General features: G+C 43.0%; 1 protein-coding gene across 3 annotated transcripts in view; it reads right to left on the minus strand.

Moving 5' to 3' along the window:
- The window catches only part of INPP5A (inositol polyphosphate-5-phosphatase A), a 186,143-nt gene that overhangs the window by 17,274 nt on the left and 147,601 nt on the right, over positions 1-21,268 (minus strand). For all 3 annotated transcript variants that reach the window (XM_077182754.1, XM_054637446.2, XM_054637447.2), the window contains exons 10-12: positions 16,810-16,905; positions 16,403-16,477; positions 2,860-2,933 (exon numbers count right to left, since the gene is read on the minus strand). In XM_077182754.1, the coding sequence (XP_077038869.1) occupies positions 2,860-2,933; positions 16,403-16,477; positions 16,810-16,905 (245 nt within the window). The remainder of the gene's footprint in view (positions 1-2,859; positions 2,934-16,402; positions 16,478-16,809; positions 16,906-21,268) is intronic.

Genomic DNA, 21,268 nt, shown 5'->3' on the forward strand with positions numbered 1-21,268 from the left:
TTCACACCTCCTGCCTTTTGCAGTGATTGTTGACTACCACGAAGCCCTTTGCAGCCTCGCACTGGGCTGTTTGCTCATGGCCAGACTCTTCAGCCTGTGAGTGACAGAGCTTACAGAGTTTAAAATTCTAACTTGTATTTAGTCTCCAGTGGCTTGGGTTGCTATATGCTACACTAGATCACAGAGGATAACAAGATGAAAACATGAACATTCACTATATAAAATAAAAGACTGCAAAATATAGGAGTGGGTGAATAATGTCTGAGGAATATTCTGTTGGAATGATTTTTACAGGTTGTCTAACACAGCAGACCTGCCACGTGGTCTCTTGTTAAACTGTGGCTACCCTCCCAGGCTGCCTTCACCTTTGGCACATCTCAGCAGGACACAGGGAGGGTTTGCGAGGGAAGGGTGGGCTCTGGACAGGGCCAGAGGAATGCCTGGCCCTGGCTGTCCTCCTGCCACTGCCCTGCAGGCTCCAAGGACCCTGGAGAGAAGGTGTGGGAGGCCCTGTGGACACAGCATCAGCAGATCCAGGTCCAGAACAGGTGGGATGAGCCTCTTTCCCCTGGAAGTTCATTCACTGCATCCCTGGCATGCTCCTCTGGGCATAGGCATACAGGGTGGTGAGCTGACATGGTTTATGCACATACATTAAAGAACTCAAAGGAACTCAGAATTGAAGATGAGTTTGGAAAATGCTTTAGGGATGCTGAACAGAGAGGAGATAACTGACAGGCCTGCAGATGCTGTCAGTGCTATAAAATCACAAAATGAAGGAATGGTTGGGTTGGAGGAACCCTTGAGCTCAGTCAAGGTTTTGTTCTAGATGGTTCTAAGGGATGACTACCTGAGAACCCCTCCCTCTGCACTGCATCATGATGGTCACCCACATCAGGAAGAGGAATTCACAGCAGATCAAGCAGACATTTGATCTTAAATTACAGTACTGCACTGGGGAAGAACAATAGATTAGTTTTGAGTTCCCTGAGTATGCCTGCAGAAATGCTAGGTTTAGATGTGGCTGTAGGAGAGCTCAGAAGTGGCTCTCCAATCCTTCCCACGTTCAAAGTTAACTAAAAAGGCCTGAAGCTAATGTGCAGTAACACAGAGTCTGTCAAGACTCCAAGGAAACTCCTTTGTATGTGCAGAAACAATAATTTGCTGTGCTGCCTTAATACCATTCCATTTACAGATACAAATTCAATTTGTAACTATAAATCTCATATAAGTATTATATAAGTAATTATTTATACACACTAAAAATTATGTATGACTGAAAATAGTAACGTATTTCTGTTAAAGATACATTACTGAGCCTGTGGCCATGCAAGGACCACAGGATAGGCAATAGAATGTCCAGCCTTATGACACAGAAAGCAAGGAGGGATGGGTGAAAAAACATCCTAATAAAAAGCCAGTTTGCTCTTTATATATAGATGCCATCTCTCAGTATATAATTTTTTTTTTTACCATTTATTATTATTATTACTGTTAGCTAGTTGTTGAGAAGGAAACAGAGTGAGTAGAACTAAAACACACAGAGACTACTTACACCTAATTGCTGATCTCTGCTTGAGGGGAGCATGACACTGAAAAGCTCTCACAGAGTCTGAAGAAGCTGAAAACTATTCATGGAACAATGTATTTTTGGTAAGCCTTGCTCTGGCTGAAAGCACTAGTGTTGGAGAAATGAAGTAGAAGAGTATGTACGGCATAAAAATTGTATCCCTTCCCCTCACCTTCATCTGCCCTGCCCAGATACATGACGAGTGAGACACACTTAGGGATGTACACACCCTGCTGGTCTACTGTTATCATACTCAATCAATAGGGACAATTTAGAGTGGTGGTAACTCCGTGCATACTTCCAGTGTCCCAGGGGATCAATACAAATCAGCATCGCAGCTGGCTGGTAAGAAGCAATGAGATTATCATCACAAAAGGCAAGCTTCCCAAATTTTTTTTAGTGCATGCCAAAACATCATGCTTTCCTATCTATCCATGAAGCATAAAATAGTAGTATTTAAACATATTAAATCTATTAACAAGAAAGTATATAAAAAGCATAGTTTTATCTGCCTTTTTTCTACTACTTTTTGAACTTTTTCTTTGTGAATGCAGTATTTCTTTCCCTTGAAAGCAACTGTGAGATTTGACTTCCTCAGTCTTGGAAAGGGACCATACCTGTACAGAATGGCACCAAATCTTCCACGCATTTCTCCCAAACAGAACTGCCATTTGCAAAATGCTTGGTTTTGTATGATAGCAATAGTTGTCCATTCATGGCTAAAACACCTCAGGGATACTGCTGACTAAAACCATGCATGTGTATTAAACCAGCCAATTTATTCTAACAGTCTTAAGTAGCTATATAACTGAAAAAGCAGAATCTAAGTTCCTGCCCTCCTTCCTGATAGCCCTCTTGGATTTCCCTGAGTGATGGCAGTAGCTCCACAGCCCCAGCTGACTGCACTCCTGCTGAGCGCCACTGCTGGCAGGCATCAAACAGCTTGAGGCAAAGACTGTCTTTATGGTTGCAATAATGCGATTTAACAGGTGGTCTGGGCCCAGTGCTTAGAAGTCCTTCCACATCTCTGAGCACACATTCCTGCCAGGTCTGTTTTAAGAGCAGCTATAAAAGACAGGATCAGCGGAACCCACATGATGAGCTATGGAGCACTACTGGCATGTGGTTTATTAGTGATGGAGGGGATGTGGGGAGAATAAACAATCATAAAAGGAACAGACATCATTATAATTTCTGCAATAAATATGGGAACATTCACATTTTACCAACAGTGCAAGTAATAATTATGTTGTAGCTAGTTAAATAAATGGATTATATATGAATCTTACCTGGGAGGAAATGAGATGTCCAGTTCATACAATCTGTCTTTAAAGACTGACAGCTCTCTGTCAAATTCTAAAAGCTATAAAAGATAGAAATAAATGCTTTCACTCTTAAATGTTGAACTGCAGCAATTTAAAAATACTACATTATACAAAAGGAAATAAAAGAAAACTATGATCACACACAGCTTAAGGTATAGCCTTCGTAGAAGTGCAAAACTGTCTGGACTATTTTGATACATAAACAGTGCCTTGAGAAAAGTGTTGAAAACATTCATTTTCCACAGTGAAAGTTGAACACTGGCTCTTCACAGCACTGCCCTGTAAGTGCACTTACACCACAGGAAGGCTGCATTTCTTGAAATTTTGTTAGTAATCTCTTCAGAGAAAAACTAGACTAGCATTAAAAAAAACACCAAACTGATATGCTAACCAGCCCGTGAGAATGTCAGTGAAATGCATCATATTAGTCTGTATTATCTTTAGTGCAGATAAGCAGGTACAACAATCCCAATGTGCACATCACTCTTCCCAAGCAAAGCCGAGTTCCTGTACACCTGCTCTGGATGGTGCATGGCAGACAGCAGACAGAGGGAAATGTGACAGTAGGTAAAGGCTGCTCCCAGGCAGAGCACCAGAAGCAGGTGTTTAACAGATTTAATGTCCTGTATAAATATTAGTCCCAGCCACATTTGTTTTCTCCATGACCTCTACAGAAAGAATAAATATCCAGAGTCTTTGTTCATAAACACAAACCCACACAACTCAATGATAATTGTCCCCATTAAACCTGTAACTGTGCTGATGGACACAAAGGATCTTACTCCAGAACCCGGCTGGGGTGCAGCCGATGTCCCAGGGCACTGCAAGCTAAAGACAAAAGCTCATCGTGCCCACGATGTCCCAGGGCACTGCAAGCTCAAGACAAAAGCTCATCATGCCCACGATGTCCCAGGGCACTGCAAGCTCAAGACAAGAGCTCATGGTGCCCACGCTGCCGGCCCTGGCTCTGAGGGCCACTTGCTGTTGTGACGAGCGTCCCGGCACTGTCCTGCGCCACGGCGCTGTTTGCCCACCGTTCATTAATCATGTCCCATCTCACAGCTGTGCTGATACCATTGTATGAATGGCAGAGGTTCCCAAAGAAATTAGATCGTGTCCCCCTTTCCCCTCTGTCACCTCATAAATCATTCCTGAAATGTGCAATTAGCAGCTACTTGTACACATTAATTATCTGTGTGAAAAGCAGCTACCTGAACCACCTGCACTGCTGATTAGCTCCCTCTCCATGGCTCACCCAGCTCTCTCCAGGCTCTCCTGCCATATGTAGGTATCTTTACATGAGGATGCCAGGTGATGGGCAGCTTTCCCTGCTTTATTTCATTCGACACCAAACTCTGTGAGACAGTATGCTGGAAAGACTCTGCAGTACCAATAACTGTGACAAATTGTGCTTGTTTTAACATCTGATTGAAAGCCTGAGAATTCAATATGCCTAGATAAATATTTTGAAATATCTATGTGGGAACTTACAGTATGTATCTAATAATATACTCAATACTAAAACTGTTGGGCTGGTCCAGCACTCACTAGTCTAACTGAAGCAATCTCAATGCACTTGAAGAATAAATGGATGTTTCCATCACCATGAATGTTTCCAGGCTCTGATTCTGTATTTCAGTAAGCAGAACAGATTGGTAGCCACAATACATAGACACTGGCTATGAAAACAAATGTTACCATCCTTTTCCTGCTCCGTGTGTCTTCATTTTAGAGCTATCAGCCATCCTATGTGAATCTGGGATAGGAAAACAAGTTGCCATCCCCAGTTAAAACTATTAATTGAAATGTATGTCTATACATTTTTCCTACTATTCCAATTAAACTGCTCAGAGTAGGGAAGGGGAGGTGTCAGGACAAAGGCTGTTTCTGAAGTGTTAAACTGTGAGGACTGAATGAAAGAACAATGCTCCACAGAACACAATGGTATAAATTACTCATGGGCATCCCAAGGGTTGGCAAAGTTCAATAGATGCATTGTCCTCTCACACCAATTCACATTTTCAAAATTTTATACATTCAGATTGTTCTAGCTATGATGATATTTGCAAACTCAATGAGGCCTGGGGTTCAAAGGACTAAGCATTGGGATGTGCATTATCACCCAGAGAAGTTTCTGCTGTGTTTGTTTGCTGCAGTTGTGTATGCAGTGTCTGTGCTATGCAGATGAGCTGCTGACACTGGTGGCAGATAACAGGAACAAGACAGCATTGTGTACTGTGCTGCCAGTTTCCCAAGTTTCCCCAGGTAAAGGGGCAGCTTCAACCTGAAGCCAAAGCCCAGCTAGGTGCCTAGAAGGATTTAGGGAATGCTCATGGTGAAGAATTCATCCTGCCATGTAAAACAACCAAATATTTTTACTGGATTATTTGCAAAAGCTGTTACTTCCTGCAATATATTAAATAATAGTGCACTTTTATAAATTATTTTTTCCTAGTTATTAAGTGACTGTGTTACAGCACCTGTAACCCTCTGTCCAGACACGTCCACCGAGTGTGCAGACAGACACCTGCTCGCTCTTGCAAGGCAAGGACAGGTTATCTGTGTGCTCAGGGCTGAGCAGGGAACCCCCCTACAACCTCTCTGTGTTTACCTGGCAGCACTGCAGGCAGCGAGGAGAGGAACAGAAGAGATGATGAAAACCTGAACAGTGCATTTTGAGAAAATTGCAGTTATTCTTTTCAGCAGAAGACCATGTTTTAAATATTATTTTTTGGTGTGAAAAGCACCTGCATTCTCATTTAAGACTGTAATCTCAAAATGCAAGATTTTTTGATGCAAATGCAATTTGTTCACTAGGCCTTGTCACAATGAATTACAAATGCCATTTGCCCTAAAAGCAACTTTAGTTAAAAGTTGGGCCTGACATGGGCATCAGTCAATTCCATCTGCTTTACAGGTACATGGGTGCCTGGAGCAACCTGGCATGACAGAAAATGAATGAAAATTAACATGGGCAAGATGATACTGAGGAGCAGTCAGAATTTCATAGGGTAATGCCTTTACTTTTAAAGCATCTAACATTGTCTCTAAAAAACCCCACCTGGAACAGATTCCTTTCATGGCAATTTCACCACAAGCTGCTCACTCATTTCCATACTGTACACCAATCAGCACTGTGAATAATGTCATTGCTGGAACAGGAAACATGAGTATGTCTGTCACTCTAAATGCCTTAAAAATGACAAAAAAAGTAAGTTCAAATGCCAGAAATCAATATATTGTAATATTTAATTTACTCATAATAAGATCCTCTTTAGGAACCAAATCTTTAAGGTGTTACATGACATGCTGTGGTAATTTGGGCAATTACACAGGCATTTTAAAATGCCGTGACTGGCAGACCATTCCAGAATTATATGTCATAGGCATTTTTCAGAAGACTGTTTTTTTTCTCCAAACTCAGTTTCACCAATGTATTTATACCTAAATAACAGTGAAGATGATGCAGGGTCTACGTTTTATCTTTTTCAACACCAAGTTGATGATATTACATCAAGATGTTTGCTCTACAATGTCCAGTGACCAGCCCAACAGGAATGTTTGATGAGCACCTGAATGAACATACCATCCATCCATCCATCCATCCATCCATCCAGGTAGTGTATCAATAGTTAGCTACTACCTGTATCAATAGTTAGCTACTACCTGTGAGCCACTGTGACCCTCGCTGCTGGGAATGCAGCCACGCAGTATCTGTAGGAATGACTGCATTTGCAGTAAAGGATATTTCCTATTTATTTTGAGGAGAATTAAAAGCTTTCAGGACTGATGGCTGTGTCAGCTGCAGTGCCCATCACCTCCTAGGGGGATTATCAGAACTGCAGGTTTTCCAGGGTGCTGTATATTCTGCAAAACCTGCTGAAGGGAGTCTCACTCTTTGTTCCCTTTTTCTTGGCAATGCTGTAACATGCATTTATGTGCTGGGGTGGAAGAGAAAGCAATGCACAAAATTCTAAATTCCTACATTATGCAGCTTCATAGTAATCAAAGGGTTATAAGAGAGTCTAGGCAGTTGCAGAAACCGAGGTTCTGCTTGCTTCAATTTAAAGCACTGGTAAAAGGTCAGCATCTATTGGGTACAATGCAATGGGCCACCTTGGCTAAAATCATACACGTATGAACCCCTTCAAACAGGGCAACTTAATTCAGTCATTGGAGTAGAACAACGGCAATTACTCATCAAGACCTACAGACCAAAGTCAGAGCACTGGTAGATCAGGAGGTGATATTAGCAGCATTTATCAAATCCATCCGCAGGGCCCACAAGAGAATTCACAGCTGTGAAAGGGAAATGAAGTTTCAGACCAAAAAGAGGAGATGAGTATACAGAAGTGACCTCAGAGAATTAAAACATGTGGACCCTGGTCACTGTAACCTCCTTTGCCAGTCCTGTGGAGCACACATTTTTTTCCAAGAGACTTTGGAAAGACAGTAATTTTATCCATCTTTCCAGTCCAAGCAAATTATTTAGAAACTGATTCAGCAGTCTACCGACTTCAGGTAAAAGCCTGTGGAAATGCTGATCCTTCCCCCTTACCCATGAAAATGCTGTACATAACTCTGCCTGATATAAAGCTACTTCTTTCTCTAACAAAGACTATGTAAAGTTATCTATATTACTACATATTTTGAATCTGAATCTTCTTTCTCTCATTGACAGTTTTTAAAATCATGTTTCACAGAAATAAACCCAAATCACTGAATACAAATTTACCATTTTGCTGTTTTTGTATAATATTATATTTCTGCAGATATCTATGTATCCTGAATGGCAGCGTTGTCAAATCACAAACACCCACATAAATGTGGATCTATGGCACACAGAGAAATGTGGTCCTATGGCCACAGAAATGGCACCAAAGAGATTGTTCTCACCTTTAGGGGGGTGAGGCACAGTGCTAGTGGCACTGAGGGCTGACATGACTGGTATGGATAAGCTGTCAAACGCCCTGCTAACAGTTCCAAGGGCTCAGCCACCCCTCTGCTCTGCAACATGCAGCAGAGAATCCAGATCTCATCCTGTGAGACTTTTGTTACTTGAAAAAACCACATCAGAAATCAGAACCTGTTGTGCTACTTAGGAATTAGCTCTCAGTGAGAAGATTGGAGTATATGTAAAGGATAAACTAGTGAAGAAGCCAAAAGCACTGACAGAGGTTAAGCCTGGGCTTCCACTCGTGCAGCAGCAGTGAACTTTCTGCTGACCACAGAAGCTCCTTCCACACCCCAAGGGCTCCCTGCCCAAACGCTGCCCTGCAGCAGTGAACTGCATCCCATCCATCCCTCAGCTGCCCTGAGCCCAGCAGGGCCTGGAGCACAGAGCCCAGAGCCCCCTCACCCTGTGCGCAGCCAACTCCCCCAGCAGACGGGCTCTGCTGGCCCGTACACAGCCTGGTGTGGCACAGGCAGGGGCTGTGCCCTGACTGCCAGCTGGTCACAGCTGAACACACGCTTCCCCTTTTCTGATGGGAAAACCGGATTTTGCTGCTTACTCTCCTGGGATTCCAGTGCTTACGTCAAATTAAAAGAAAGTTGACTCTGGAAAAATGTATTCATGCAAACTGACTTTTCACAACTTTTCTGGGACAGACACTAAATATTATTGCAGTAATTCATATACTGTGCATAACAGCTTGTGACAAAGCTCCTTCAAAACGTCAGGAATGACTGAGTGGATGCTGTCTTTAAAACTGAAAGACTTTAATTAGGAATATCCTGTGACAGTGGTCACAAGGGTTCTTGGATGAGGGAAGAGACGAGAATGTTGACTCCATGTTCAGAAGGCTTGATTTATTATTTTATGATATATATATATTACATTATAGCTATACTAAAAAGAAATAGAAGGACAGGTTTCCTCAGAAGCTTGCTAAGCTAAGAATAGAAAAAGAAGAATGAAAGCAAAAGACAGCTCACTCAGACTCTGTCCGAGATAGCTCCGTCTTGATTGGCCATTAATTATAAACATTCAAGATGGGCCAATCAAAAATCCACCTGTTGCATTCCACAGCAGCAGGTAACCATTGTTTACATGTTGTTTCTGAGGCCCCAGCTTCTCAGAAGGGAGAAAAATCCCAAGAAAAGTTTTTTCACAAAAGATGTTTGTGACAATATCCTACTTGCAAATATGACACACTCCATGGATCATTTCATTAAACTTAATATATCTGTTACTGTGAAACATTAGTTTGTCCCACTTGGGAGTCCAAACCCCCATGCACCATCCTGTTACACAGTTACTTGTGAGCTGCAATTTGGCAAAAGCATGAAATATGGAGAATACAGTTTTAGTATTACTTGTAGAGTGGTTAAAAATGGAATTTTCTTGAGGAACGACTATGAAATTTTTCTTACTCGGGCAAAACTCCCACTGTGGATTGAAGATTCCCTGAGGCTTGGCTGGCATGAGTGTTTTGGGGAACAGCAGGACCACAGAGGCCTATCAATGCTGGGTGTGCCCCAGAGGGCTGTGGGGAGCTCCAATCGATCCCTCTGCCACCCTCGCAGAGAGTCAGGAATCTCCCAGGGTCACTGGGAGCTTCCAGACACCTAACACTGGGGTGCTGCTCTTCCAGCAGGGATTCAAATTCATCCCGTCCTCGTGTGGGCTGCTGGAGGCTGCTCTGGGAGCAGCAGAGAGAAGGACTGCAGCCCGTGCCTCCCACACCTGTGTAACAAGAATACACAGACAGGCCCCAGAGCAGGGGCCAGAACCCATCTCTCCATCCTCACAGCTGGGTACCCCACTCCCATCTCCATCCTTGCAGCTGGGTACCCCACTCCCATCTCTCCATCCTCGCAGCTGGGTACCCCACTCCCATCTCTCCATCCTCACAGCTGGGTACCCCACTCCCATCTCTCCATCCTTGCAGCTGGGTACCCCACTCCCATCTCCATCCTCACAGCTGGGTACCCCCCTCCCATCTCTCCATCCTCACAGCTGGGTACCCCACTCCCATCTCCATCCTTGCAGCTGGGTACCCCACTCCCATCTCTCCATCCTTGCAGCTGGGTACCCCACTCCCATCTCTCTATCCTTGCAGCTGGGTACCCCACTCCCATCTCTCCATCCTTGCAGCTGGGTACCCCACTCCCATCTCCATCCTTGCAGCTGGGTACCCCACTCCCATCTCTCCATCCTCGCAGCTGGGTACCCCACTCCCATCTCCATCCTCACAGCTGGGTACCCCACTCCCATCTCTCCATCCTCACAGCTGGGTACCCCACTCCCATCTCCATCCTCACAGCTGGGTACCCCACTCCCATCTCTCCATCCTCACAGCTGGGTACCCCACTCCCATCTCCATCCTTGCAGCTGGGTACCCCACTCCCATCTCTCCATCCTTGCAGCTGGGTACCCCACTCCCATCTCTCCATCCTTGCAGCTGGGTACCCCACTACCATCTCTCCATCCTCACAGCTGGGTACCCCACTCCCATCTCTCCATCCTTGCAGCTGGGTACCCCACTCCCATCTCTCCATCCTTGCAGCTGGGTACCCCACTACCATCTCTCCATCCTCACAGCTGGGTACCCCACTCCCATCTCTCTATCCTTGCAGCTGGGTACCCCACTCCCATCTCTCCATCCTCACAGCTGGGTACCCCACTCCCATCTCCATCCTTGCAGCTGGGTACCCCACTCCCATCTCTCCATCCTCACAGCTGGGTACCCCACTCCCATCTCCATCCTTGCAGCTGGGTACCCCACTCCCATCTCTAGCTGTGCCTTTTGGATGAGTGTCCTCAAGCATAACTTTTCATGTTAAACTTAGTATTTGCTTTTCTCTGTGCAATCTTTTGTGCATGCAGACATTCATCTGGGAGGTTATGAGGGGTACCTGGACAGCACAAGAGGACTGAGCTACTGTACAGAGATGGTGAAAAAACAATTAAGCACCTTTCTATTCTTATTTGGCTTGCCACAGACCTCAGGCAAGATGTGGTAGTTTTGGTATGATGCTTGTGTGCACAAATATTAACTGTAGGGATGATGGTGAGATCCATAAACTTGGGGACTGGAATGCAGGTGCAAATGTTGCCTCCCTGGATATTCTCTTCCATGTTACACAGGTTAAAAAGGGCCAAAACACATTAGCAGATCATACTACATGCTGGATTACAGAGTGCAAATACAGATGCTGAACCTACTCTTAGGGCCAGACTTAAACAAGAGCCAATGCCTAAAAAATAAATATATCACAGTACACTTGAATTATCCAGCAGCTGTATAGAACAGGGTGGGGGAAAAGGTCATGAAATAATATTTATAACTTTGTGCTATGGACAAATTTTACACCAGAATAATTAATCTATTTGAAGCTTGCAGTAAACAGCTAACCCAACACCTCTGGATTGACTTCTTTGTGAAATCTGGATTTGCATTTATGTTTTGCTTGTGAGAACTTATTTGTAATATTTCCTATCTCTGTCATTTCTCATTTTGCAATTTATCCAGTGGCATATCAACTAATCACTAATTTTTAGCAAATGCAATTCTAAACACAAGAATGCTGCTTTTGAATAAAGATACAGAGCATGAGGCCATTTTCCTATTTATATTTTATGAAAATCAGGCATCTCAGAAGATGATGTTAAATAAAAGAAGCAGTTTCAGGATAGGCAGGATTTCCTTATGACTAGTCTGAGGAAGCAATGGTCCTAAGCAATCAATTTCCTTTCTCTATCCTAATTTGCCCTTATACATCATATTCAAGATTTTATCTGGACAGGGGCTGGTTGGCTCAGTGGATAAACCTCTGCCTTTTCACCCCTGGGATCATGGTTCAAGTCATACCCTGATGAAATGCACTTGATCGTCCTAATCTAGTTCCTAGTGGACAGTATTCCCATTATCTTTAAAAGGGTCAGAGCCAAGGCCATTGGGAAGAGTGCATTGTGCTATATCTTGTCTGTTGATTAATACATTTTCAGTGACGCCAGATCCTTAATCTTCATAAGCATACATATTCTCACAAAAATCTTAATAGAGGTCCCTTGTGGACTATATATTTCTGCTCAATTTGTGTATCATTTCAGGATTTCCTGGGAATACACGCAATACCCCCCCCCAAAATATATTGCTTAAAATTTAAAAGTATGTTTGCCTGTACTGTTTGCAATAACATCTCTAAGTTAACTAGCATGATAACACATCACCTTAAATCACTACTTCTCAGAGGGAAAACAAGACCTTTAACTCAATCTGCACTTAGAGCACATTATAATTTTCTCTTAAGGCTGAACAGACACAGAATAAAGGAAATTTATTCTGTGAAGGGAAACCGAGTCAGAACATAATCTCCATAAGGTTCACTGTTTGTCCTCTGCACCAGGAGAGCTGCTGCACAATTAAAATAAGAAATAGAATCACTTCCATTCCATAAAAATCCAGGCTTGGAATCACTGGGCTTTTCAGCATAACACTCCTGGCTCTGGTTTGGAACGAACGCTGGTGCCCCACCAGGGCCCTCTGAACCCTCTGGTGATCCTGGAGCTGAATGCAGCAGCACCCTTGGGCTAATCCTTCTGCCCCCCAAGCAGCCCAAACCACAGAGGGACACAGGCTCTGTTTCTGTGGGCCTGGGGCAGAGATCAGGAGATCAGAGAAAAAAGAGATCATGATTTCAGCAGGAATATCATCAGGTATGATGCTTATGACACCATACCCTCAGGTATGACAGAGGGACAGGGGCTCTGTTTCTGTGGGCCTGGGGCAGCAGGACCCAGGGGCAGCGGGATGCAGGATGCAGGACCACCAGAGCAAGCACAGCTTCACTACTAGCCACCAGCTTCCACAAAGATCAACAGAAAAAAGAGATCGTGATTTTAGCAGGAATATCATCAGGTTCCACTCTAAAGACAATTAATTCACTGATCATTTTGCTACACAGTTGTGGTCCAAATCCTAAGGACAGTGCATTAGCTTCTACCTGGATTGATTCTTTAATACAGATCATAGGAAAGACAGGGATGTAGGTACCATTCCTCACTTCTAATTGCAGTTAAAGATTATAAAATGATTCCTGATGATTAAATCGTTCCTCTGTAGTCATTACAGGTTTTTACATTCTTACTACAGATTTATTTAATTGACTACTGAAGAAATACAATTTAGTTTGTGGTTCTTTGGTATAAGTCAATAACCTGATTATATTTTTTCATTACATAATTACTCTTGGCTTTCTTTTCTTTTGATTGTTTTGAAATTAACAGAGAACTACTTTTGAAAAAAGACTCACTTATAGCCTGATCTATCACAAACAATTAAAGCATCTCCAAATATCTGGTAAAAGTGTAGGCTTATTCAAGAACCCCCTGCTCCTCTTCTGGAAGCACCAGCACGGCTGATTTTTATCACTTAAGGGCTGAAAATCCAAAGGTACAACTGTGTTTTGTGTGAGTGACATGCTGGTGAGCCAGAGTGATCTCAGAGCCCACAGGAAATCCGTGCAGGGCTCCAGGGCACTCTCTGCACCTGCTGGGCAGAAGAGGAGCAGGGCACAGAGGAGTGATGGGGGCATGGTGGTGGCTCCTGGTCAGGGGCTGCTGCCTCTGGGAAGGTGTGAGAACCCTCATTGTCCACCACTCCAAAATGGGAAGCCTCATTTGTGCTTTTCCATCACTCATGGACAAGCCCCCAGAGCAGGATGACACCATGGAAGCAATCAGCACAGCCTGGCTGTGTCCTACCACCCAGGTCAGAAATGCTGAGCTTTTGCTAACTGAAAAACAAAACCTAACTGTGACCTGTGTGATGCCAAAGTGGAACTCTGCACGCTGCAGCTCCTCCTGCCCACGTCTCTCAGTGCTCCCTGCAACACCCTCCCCACACACCCACAGGACTCATACCCTGGTCTGTTGGATGGACCACAACTCCAACGGACAATTCAGAACATAAGAATTAAATAATAAAACAGTTCGTTTGCAAATAGGCTTTATCTTTTTTCCTATCACCACACAACTGGTTAAATCTGGGTGTTTCTTTCTGAAACACAACGATACAGAACAATCATTGTACTCTGGGGTAATCAATATAGGTAATTGCTAAGCCAACTTTGGAATAAGCTACAGCTAAGTCTGAATAAGCTACAGATTAGTTTGGGAAAATTAGACGCGACAGATTACAGTATGCATTTCAAACTGAATTTCTGTTAAATAGGTGATTTGTATCTGTATCAGATTTTTCATAAAAAATAATCATTTTTATAAATATATATTATGATTCTTTTTGTTGATTACAACGTAAAAAGGAAAGAATAACTGTGTATGGACAATGAAAAAGTAGCCTGTTGATAATAAATATTTGTCAGGCCTTGTCACATCCATATACATTCCAATGTTACTGAAGAGACACAGCACTGATAAAAAAATACCCTCTGAAAAATCAATGGATTTTGAGCTAAAGCAGTTGCTAAACACACAGAAAACATCTTTATCCAACAGCCCCAGTGCTGTGAAAATTCCCAAGCCTTGCATTGGTACAGCTAAGGAAAATTTAATCTTCCCAAATACTCATCAGGGCACTCCATCCTGCAGACCTGACAGCCCCACTTATAATTAATTATACAATTTCGATGGGAATATCGACTGCACAAAGCTATAAATCATAGAAAAAGTCAATAGGCATGGACACATTCAATCATGTCCCGACCAATGATTACTACTCTTAAAATACAATAATTATTTTCAGGAGCCAGCTTGAATTAAATTTCTGTCAGGCTGGTACAAGACCGGCGGTTGATGAAGGATGCGATGGATTTTTTGGGTTGAATTCGGCACAGAGACATTTATCGTTTTAGATAGGTAGTTTGTTTTTAGTGATCATGGTGCTGCGTGTTTAACTAGACCATGAAGATTAGATTATCTCCAATGGCTCATTATATCGTTTATCTCTTTCTTCCATGTTTGATCTGGAAGATTTCCCACTTCTTGATGCATGAAAGAAATGACTACTGATTTTGAAATGGAATATGTTTAAGTGGGATTCTGCCTGTACCTTCACACCCCACAGCCCTGTATGCAAATCAAGCAGCAGCCATCCAAAATACCACAGGACAACCCAAACAAGCACCAAGAACAGCTTTACACAGCTTCAGGAATGCACTGGGGGAAAACACAAATGACAAATACTTGAGTTGTTTAAAAAAATCTGGAAAAGTTATAATAATTATATACACAGAGGAAAAATTTGAGACAGGAATGTGATTAATATGGGAAAAGGAACTGGGAGGAGACTTACTGCTTTGAATTAAATGTCCCCAAAACTGCAAAACATCAGTGAAAGAAACATTAGGCATTTCCCAAGGATGCATTCACCTTGTAAATTGAAACCAAAGAAGCCCAAACTGCATTTGAAGGTACCACAGAGGTACCTCTCGGAGTGAGCACACAGGCCACACGAGCCACGCTGTGGGACAGCAGCAAAGACCAGAAGGGGAATCAGATCTTCACCCCTCATGGGTCTCACTCACCAAACTCTTCTGACCTCAACAAATGAGTGAAATCTCAGATTCTCACATGGAATCAATCTCTCAGGTGAAGCCAACTTAAAATCAGAGAGGGCATCAGGGCTTCAGCTGCCCTCCATATCCTAGAGCCCTGCAGGCAGCCCTCCAACAGCCTGGCTCTCTGTGAGCAGTGAGAGAATGAGCTGTAGGCAGGGGAAAAGAGGAGAGAGGTGGAGAAGCAGGGATCCTCTGCTCAACCCATCCCTGGGCACCAAGCAGCAATGTGCCCTGTGAGTGGGCACAGTGCGTGACTGGTTCAGAGTGCAGCTAAACTGGGAGCTGGGGACGAGGGCCCTCTCTGTCTTCCCTTGGATACGTAACCCTTAGGAACCCTGGATGAAATGGAGAAAGCTGCAAGCAGTGATACACAGCTTTTCCAAAATGAAGTGGCTACCATTTGAAACAAAATCACATTAAAGAAACTACGATGCCCCTCTCCACATAAAAATCAGATTCCTTATTACAAATCAGAGGGTTAGTGTCCTCTAATCCTCTTGGGAAGCCCTGCATGCTTGTCCAAATAGTGACAGTCTGCTGCAGAGCTTGAGATTGCTATTCTACTTACTCTTGTGTTTCTAGTATATTTTTGCAGACTTAGAAGACCCAGGTATTTTCAGATGGGCTTTGCATTTAAGGGCTTTTCCTAAGTTACTGTGTGATGTACAATGAGGAGCTAGGAAGAAAAACAGGATGCTTGAAGAAATGCAGACTAGAGGACAGACAAGAAAAGTGAATTGTGTACATTTAATTTACAATATATTTGTATAAAAAAGAAGGTAAACATGCCAAAGTTAGGAATCTGTACACAAAATAACTGGCTAAGTGGTGAGGAAATCTGGAGCAGTTATTGTGTGGCTGAATTATCTCTTCTCATTCTGCAGACAGGAGGGGTGATAAGGATAAAGGGCTGGTTAGAGAAATGCAATTTGTATGTGAGCTCCCAACTTACTCCTTTGAATGAGTTTAGCAATGAACTTACCGCAGTGCCATTGTTGTCTCTAAATACGTCTTGATTGAAATAGTCAAAGAGCTTCTTTTCTAATTGCAGCATAACCTAAATAAAAAAATAGGGAGAAAGGTCAGCAAAGCTCTTGGACTCAGCAACTCAACACCCAGCTGCTGGCAGTGACCCTTTCAGAGACACGCAGCCCTTTAAAACCACACATTTCCACATGTCCAAAGCCCCTTGTCAGCTTGCCCATTTGCTTGGCTTGCAATCACTTAAACAGATCCAATTAACTGAGCATTAGGTGTGACAATCTATATCCTCCCCTCCCTTTACATTATCAGTTTGGAACAACTATATTCATGCTTTGCAGAAAAGAAAATGAACATTCAACACCGTTTCTATTTACACAGGGGTGCCAAGGGCATTAAGTTGTTTACCTTTCGGTCATTATCAGATTCACGAAATATTAGCTTGACTACTTCATTTGTGTCAGCTGCCCGGATGGTCTGCATTGTGGCCTTTGCACACAGTGTCTAAGAAAAACATAAGGGGAGAAAGGGAAACGAGCTTATATGCAACAGAAGACCAGATTTAACCAAACATTATCAAGAGATGTATCTTCAATGCCCCCCATCAAATATAATTTGCTGTAGGTCAAAATACAAAGCATTGCTAATTTAAGTCACTTCCACTTATGATGGACTTGAAACAATAAACTGAATTACCACTTGAAGAGAAACAGGCAATATGAAGAAAATATCAATCAGGAAAGGCAAATAGTCATTCAGCTTGTACCATGTAGACAGGTTCTTTCACAGGTATCACTGTATGCTGTATCACACATTACTTGCAAACATCCTCCAAACCACTGCTTACAGATAATGACCAGATTTTGTGCTGATTCTTAAGAGCTGATAATGACATTGACACTACACTTCTGTGAGTTAACCCTTGTTTGCAAAAACATCTGCCTATAAATTCATGTTACAAGTACACTTTGCAAGTCCGAGAAATGCTTACACAAATCTGACAGCAATTTTCACAATTTACTTTGCATTGCAATTTCCCTCTTTTAAATAAGAGACATCATGTCCCTAGATATTTTGAGGACTGGGTGCCTAAAACATGTTATGAACCAACATTTTATCAGGCACAGATGAACATAGATGAACACAGATGAACAACTTTATATCAGGCATAGTATGAACTTCCACAAAAGTGTTGGGCCTTGATCCATTGGCCACTGGCCTGGCTGGGACCCACAGGTAGTGGGGAATAACATGAAATGGGCTGCTCAAAGCGTTGGCTCCACCGCATGGCAACAGGTAAAAATCTAGAGCTTTTAGCACAGCAGCTAGCGAAACTCTAAGTATGTTAAGTGCTTTGAAACGGAGGCATCTCCATCTTAACCAGGCACATTTTGTGAAGTGCTCTGCAGCCTCCCTGCCTGGGCAAAACTGCTGGCTGTTGTGCAGAGCCACCCGTGCCCCTCTGCCTGGCTGCTGGGAACCACAAGGAAAGTCAGAAAGCAGAACTGAGGAAATTGTTCAAACTGGGCGCTGTTCAAAGACAAATGTGTCCCCACATCTGGGAGGCAACTCAGCATCCATGGCTGCTGCTGAGGCACGTGCTGCTGACAGGATCTGTGCACAGACGTGGATACGGATACTGGGAAAGACCTTCCTGAATTATTTTGCTAGAGGTTGTTAAGAAAAGCGTTTTCTGTTAAAGAAAGTAACTGAGTCAAGGAGAAGTAGCGAGGTAAAGAGGTAACAAGGAATGAGGTGCTCACCCCATTCCTTTTCAGAATAACCAGACAAAAGGTTTTCATTTTGCATAATGTTAATTTGTAAAATAAATACGTTCTGTGGTATAGACTTTATGTTCTGTGGTACAGACTTTCACATCCTACTACATGCTTCTATCTCTCACAGACAGAAATACTTATATTTGGATTCATTATCAGAGGTGCAGTGTGTACCAGACACAACACCATGGACTACAGCTCACTTCTCCTTTCCCCATTCTCGCCTTCTCCTGAAGGCAGGAATTCATGCCAAACATGTATTTAAACAGAAATCCATCTGCTTCCAAATAATTAAGATCTCAGCTGAGGATCTCAGTGCCAGAATGGGAACAATCTGCCAATGGACATTTTGCTCCCATTTGATAAAAATTTGATCCTTGATGAAGGCCCTTGCCTATTGGCACAGTACAAATAAAAAGCAGCAAACTGGGTGCTTTCATTTTTAACAAGTAACTTGAATGGGGTTTGGTAAAAACCCACAAATCTTGTTGTTTTTCTTACAAGTTTGTGAATTAAACAGGTGTTGATTCCCCATCTCACTGAAAAAATGATGTCCATTTCTGACGAACTTTTCCTGACTGTTTCCTCCGTCCCCAAAAGCAGTGCCACGTGCATCTGACTCTGGGTTTACTCTAGAACACAGCACACTCAAGTACCAGAACAGCTGCAAGGTGTGTGCAATCACGGGTTTCACTGGCACAAGGAGCACTGGTCCCACAGGCACAGGCACGGGCTGCTCTGCGAGTGCTTCATGTGATCTGCAGGACTTTAGGGCGGTTTTCTGAAGCCTTGGGAGAAGAGAGGTAACGCGCTGGTTCAACGCCACCCTGCCTGCAGGAGGAGAGGCATGCTGGACTCCTTGTGGGAGCTGCACCTCCGGGACCTTTTACTTTTTAGCACAGACCTCCTACCTGTTCCCTCGCAGCCAAGCAGGGGGATGATCCCTTTGTCTGCTCAGACACGCAGCGGCCGTTTTGCCATCTGTGCCCGTAGGAGCTAGTGAGGTAATCCAGCAGCGAGCCATTCCCAACCTCGCTCCCTCCACGCGGGTGATTGAAATTCAGAGCACAGATCAGATAATCGGGTCAAGCCCAAAAAAAGAGGCTTTGGGCTCATGTGTCACAAATCAGTCTGGTCCCTTCAAACAGCACACCAGATTAGAACAAGCACCCGAACAAACCAGAGCGGAAAACCCGCAGCTCTCTAAAGCTGGTTTCAAAAGCTCTAACAAATCGCTCCATCTTTCACTCATTTAAACTTTCCAAATGAGGGTCAATACGGTCCCCGAGCATCCAAATGCTAATGCGCTTAAGTGCGCTTAAGCAGCTTTCCAGAGTGAATGGGCCAAAGAAGGGCTCGAAAAGACACGGCAGAGTTACTGTCACTGTCAAAAAGTCATTGTAGCCACCCCCAGAGTGGTTGCAATTCAACAAATTCATGATTTCTGTCTCTTAAAGGCATCTGCTTGAGAACATTTTTTTCCCTGAGCTGCTTTATCTCACAACGTCAGGCTGGCTCCAAAAGAAAAACCCTGCGATCGACTCTTGAGAACCAATACAGAGAAAGGACCCACATACCTTATTGCTTTCAAATTTCACACACACAAAAAGTTACCTTATTCACAGACAAAAGTGATTGGGCAAAGGTTCATTTCTTATACAAGCTGGAGGCACTCCTTTTTTCCTCCTCCTTTCAATTTCTGCACAGTCGTAGTCACCCAAGCAGAAAACTTTCAGGATCATGTGCCTTTTTAGGCAAGCCTGCTTATGAAGGGATTTTTTGTTGCTAGCAAAGAAAATCAAAATGCTATGAAAACTCACTGTTCCTTGCTGGGTATTGCCTCAAAGGTATATTTTTACAAGGGCAGAAAAGTTGAAATCAGATATCATAACTTGACATAACTTCTTTTTAAAAAAAACATATTTTTTTCTTTGGAAACAAGATTTGGTTAAAAAGCTTGCAGGAGGGCTGTATTCAGAGCTGAGAGAGAGCTCAGTAGCCAGCCTTTCCCTAGCAAACACAGCCATATCTTATTCCTGTTTTCCCATACTATACACAGGTAGATGCTTTGTAGCACTTCTGAAATAGCCCTTTGCGATAACTTATGTGTACCGAATTGCAAAACATAGTAACAACTTTCCTGACAACGGCCTTGGAATGTAATAACAACATCCTGTTACACAAAGCTAGGAGGAAATGGTTTTTATATTTACAAGTGACAAATCTGAAACCTTCTAAACTCAGCAACTCTCAGAGTTACACTGGTTACACTGCTGATTTACAGCATAACACACCTTCTGCTCCCCCATATACACCACAAATCATAGTGTGTAAGACTGCATTTCTTCATAGAGTAAATGGGATCCAAGCATTAAAACAACTGTTATATACATAAAACACACAACAGCCTATAACATACACTTTATATCGTGTGTACAGAGGAGCACTGTGAGCAGCTGTGGGCTGCACTGCTGCCTCCTGCTTGGCTGGAAACTGCAACTGATTTTTCACTGATTCCACACTTCAGACTCGGAGTCCACCTCCTGATGTGTGAGCTATTACATGCTTGTAAGTCCCTCAATAATTTTTGGGGGGTGGGAGGGAAACCCCCCAAAAGGGGGCATTTAAAGACCTACAGACTCAACCTGTCCTACTGCATCTGTCCACTGATGCTAAAGATGCGCATTATTGTTCTCTATTATTTGAATACTCAGGACTTAGTATCACTTTGAATTCTTCTAAAAAACAGAAGAGAAAACAGAATATATACACTGTTCCTTTACAATAAAAAAGTTCAGCAGTAGCTGCCACTGGAATTTGCAGCAAACTGCATAGATTGACACAGATGTGCTCATGGCTGTGAATGCTAGCAGAGAAGTTCAGAGTGAAGATTCCTGACAGGAGCTAATTGAAATAAAGTCTTGAGCACATGAGCAACCAAATCAACTAGATTTAAGATATTTAACTTTTTTTCAGTTAAATACTCTGTGGATTCTGAAATGACAGAAAAGACAGACATACATGTATCATCTAATTATGAAAGTGAAATACTACTGAAATGCTGCTCAAGACCCAAAATCAATCTGACA

The sequence above is a fragment of the Agelaius phoeniceus genome, chromosome 9, assembly GCF_051311805.1.
Source record: "Agelaius phoeniceus isolate bAgePho1 chromosome 9, bAgePho1.hap1, whole genome shotgun sequence".
NCBI classification, from domain to species: domain Eukaryota; kingdom Metazoa; phylum Chordata; class Aves; order Passeriformes; family Icteridae; genus Agelaius; species Agelaius phoeniceus.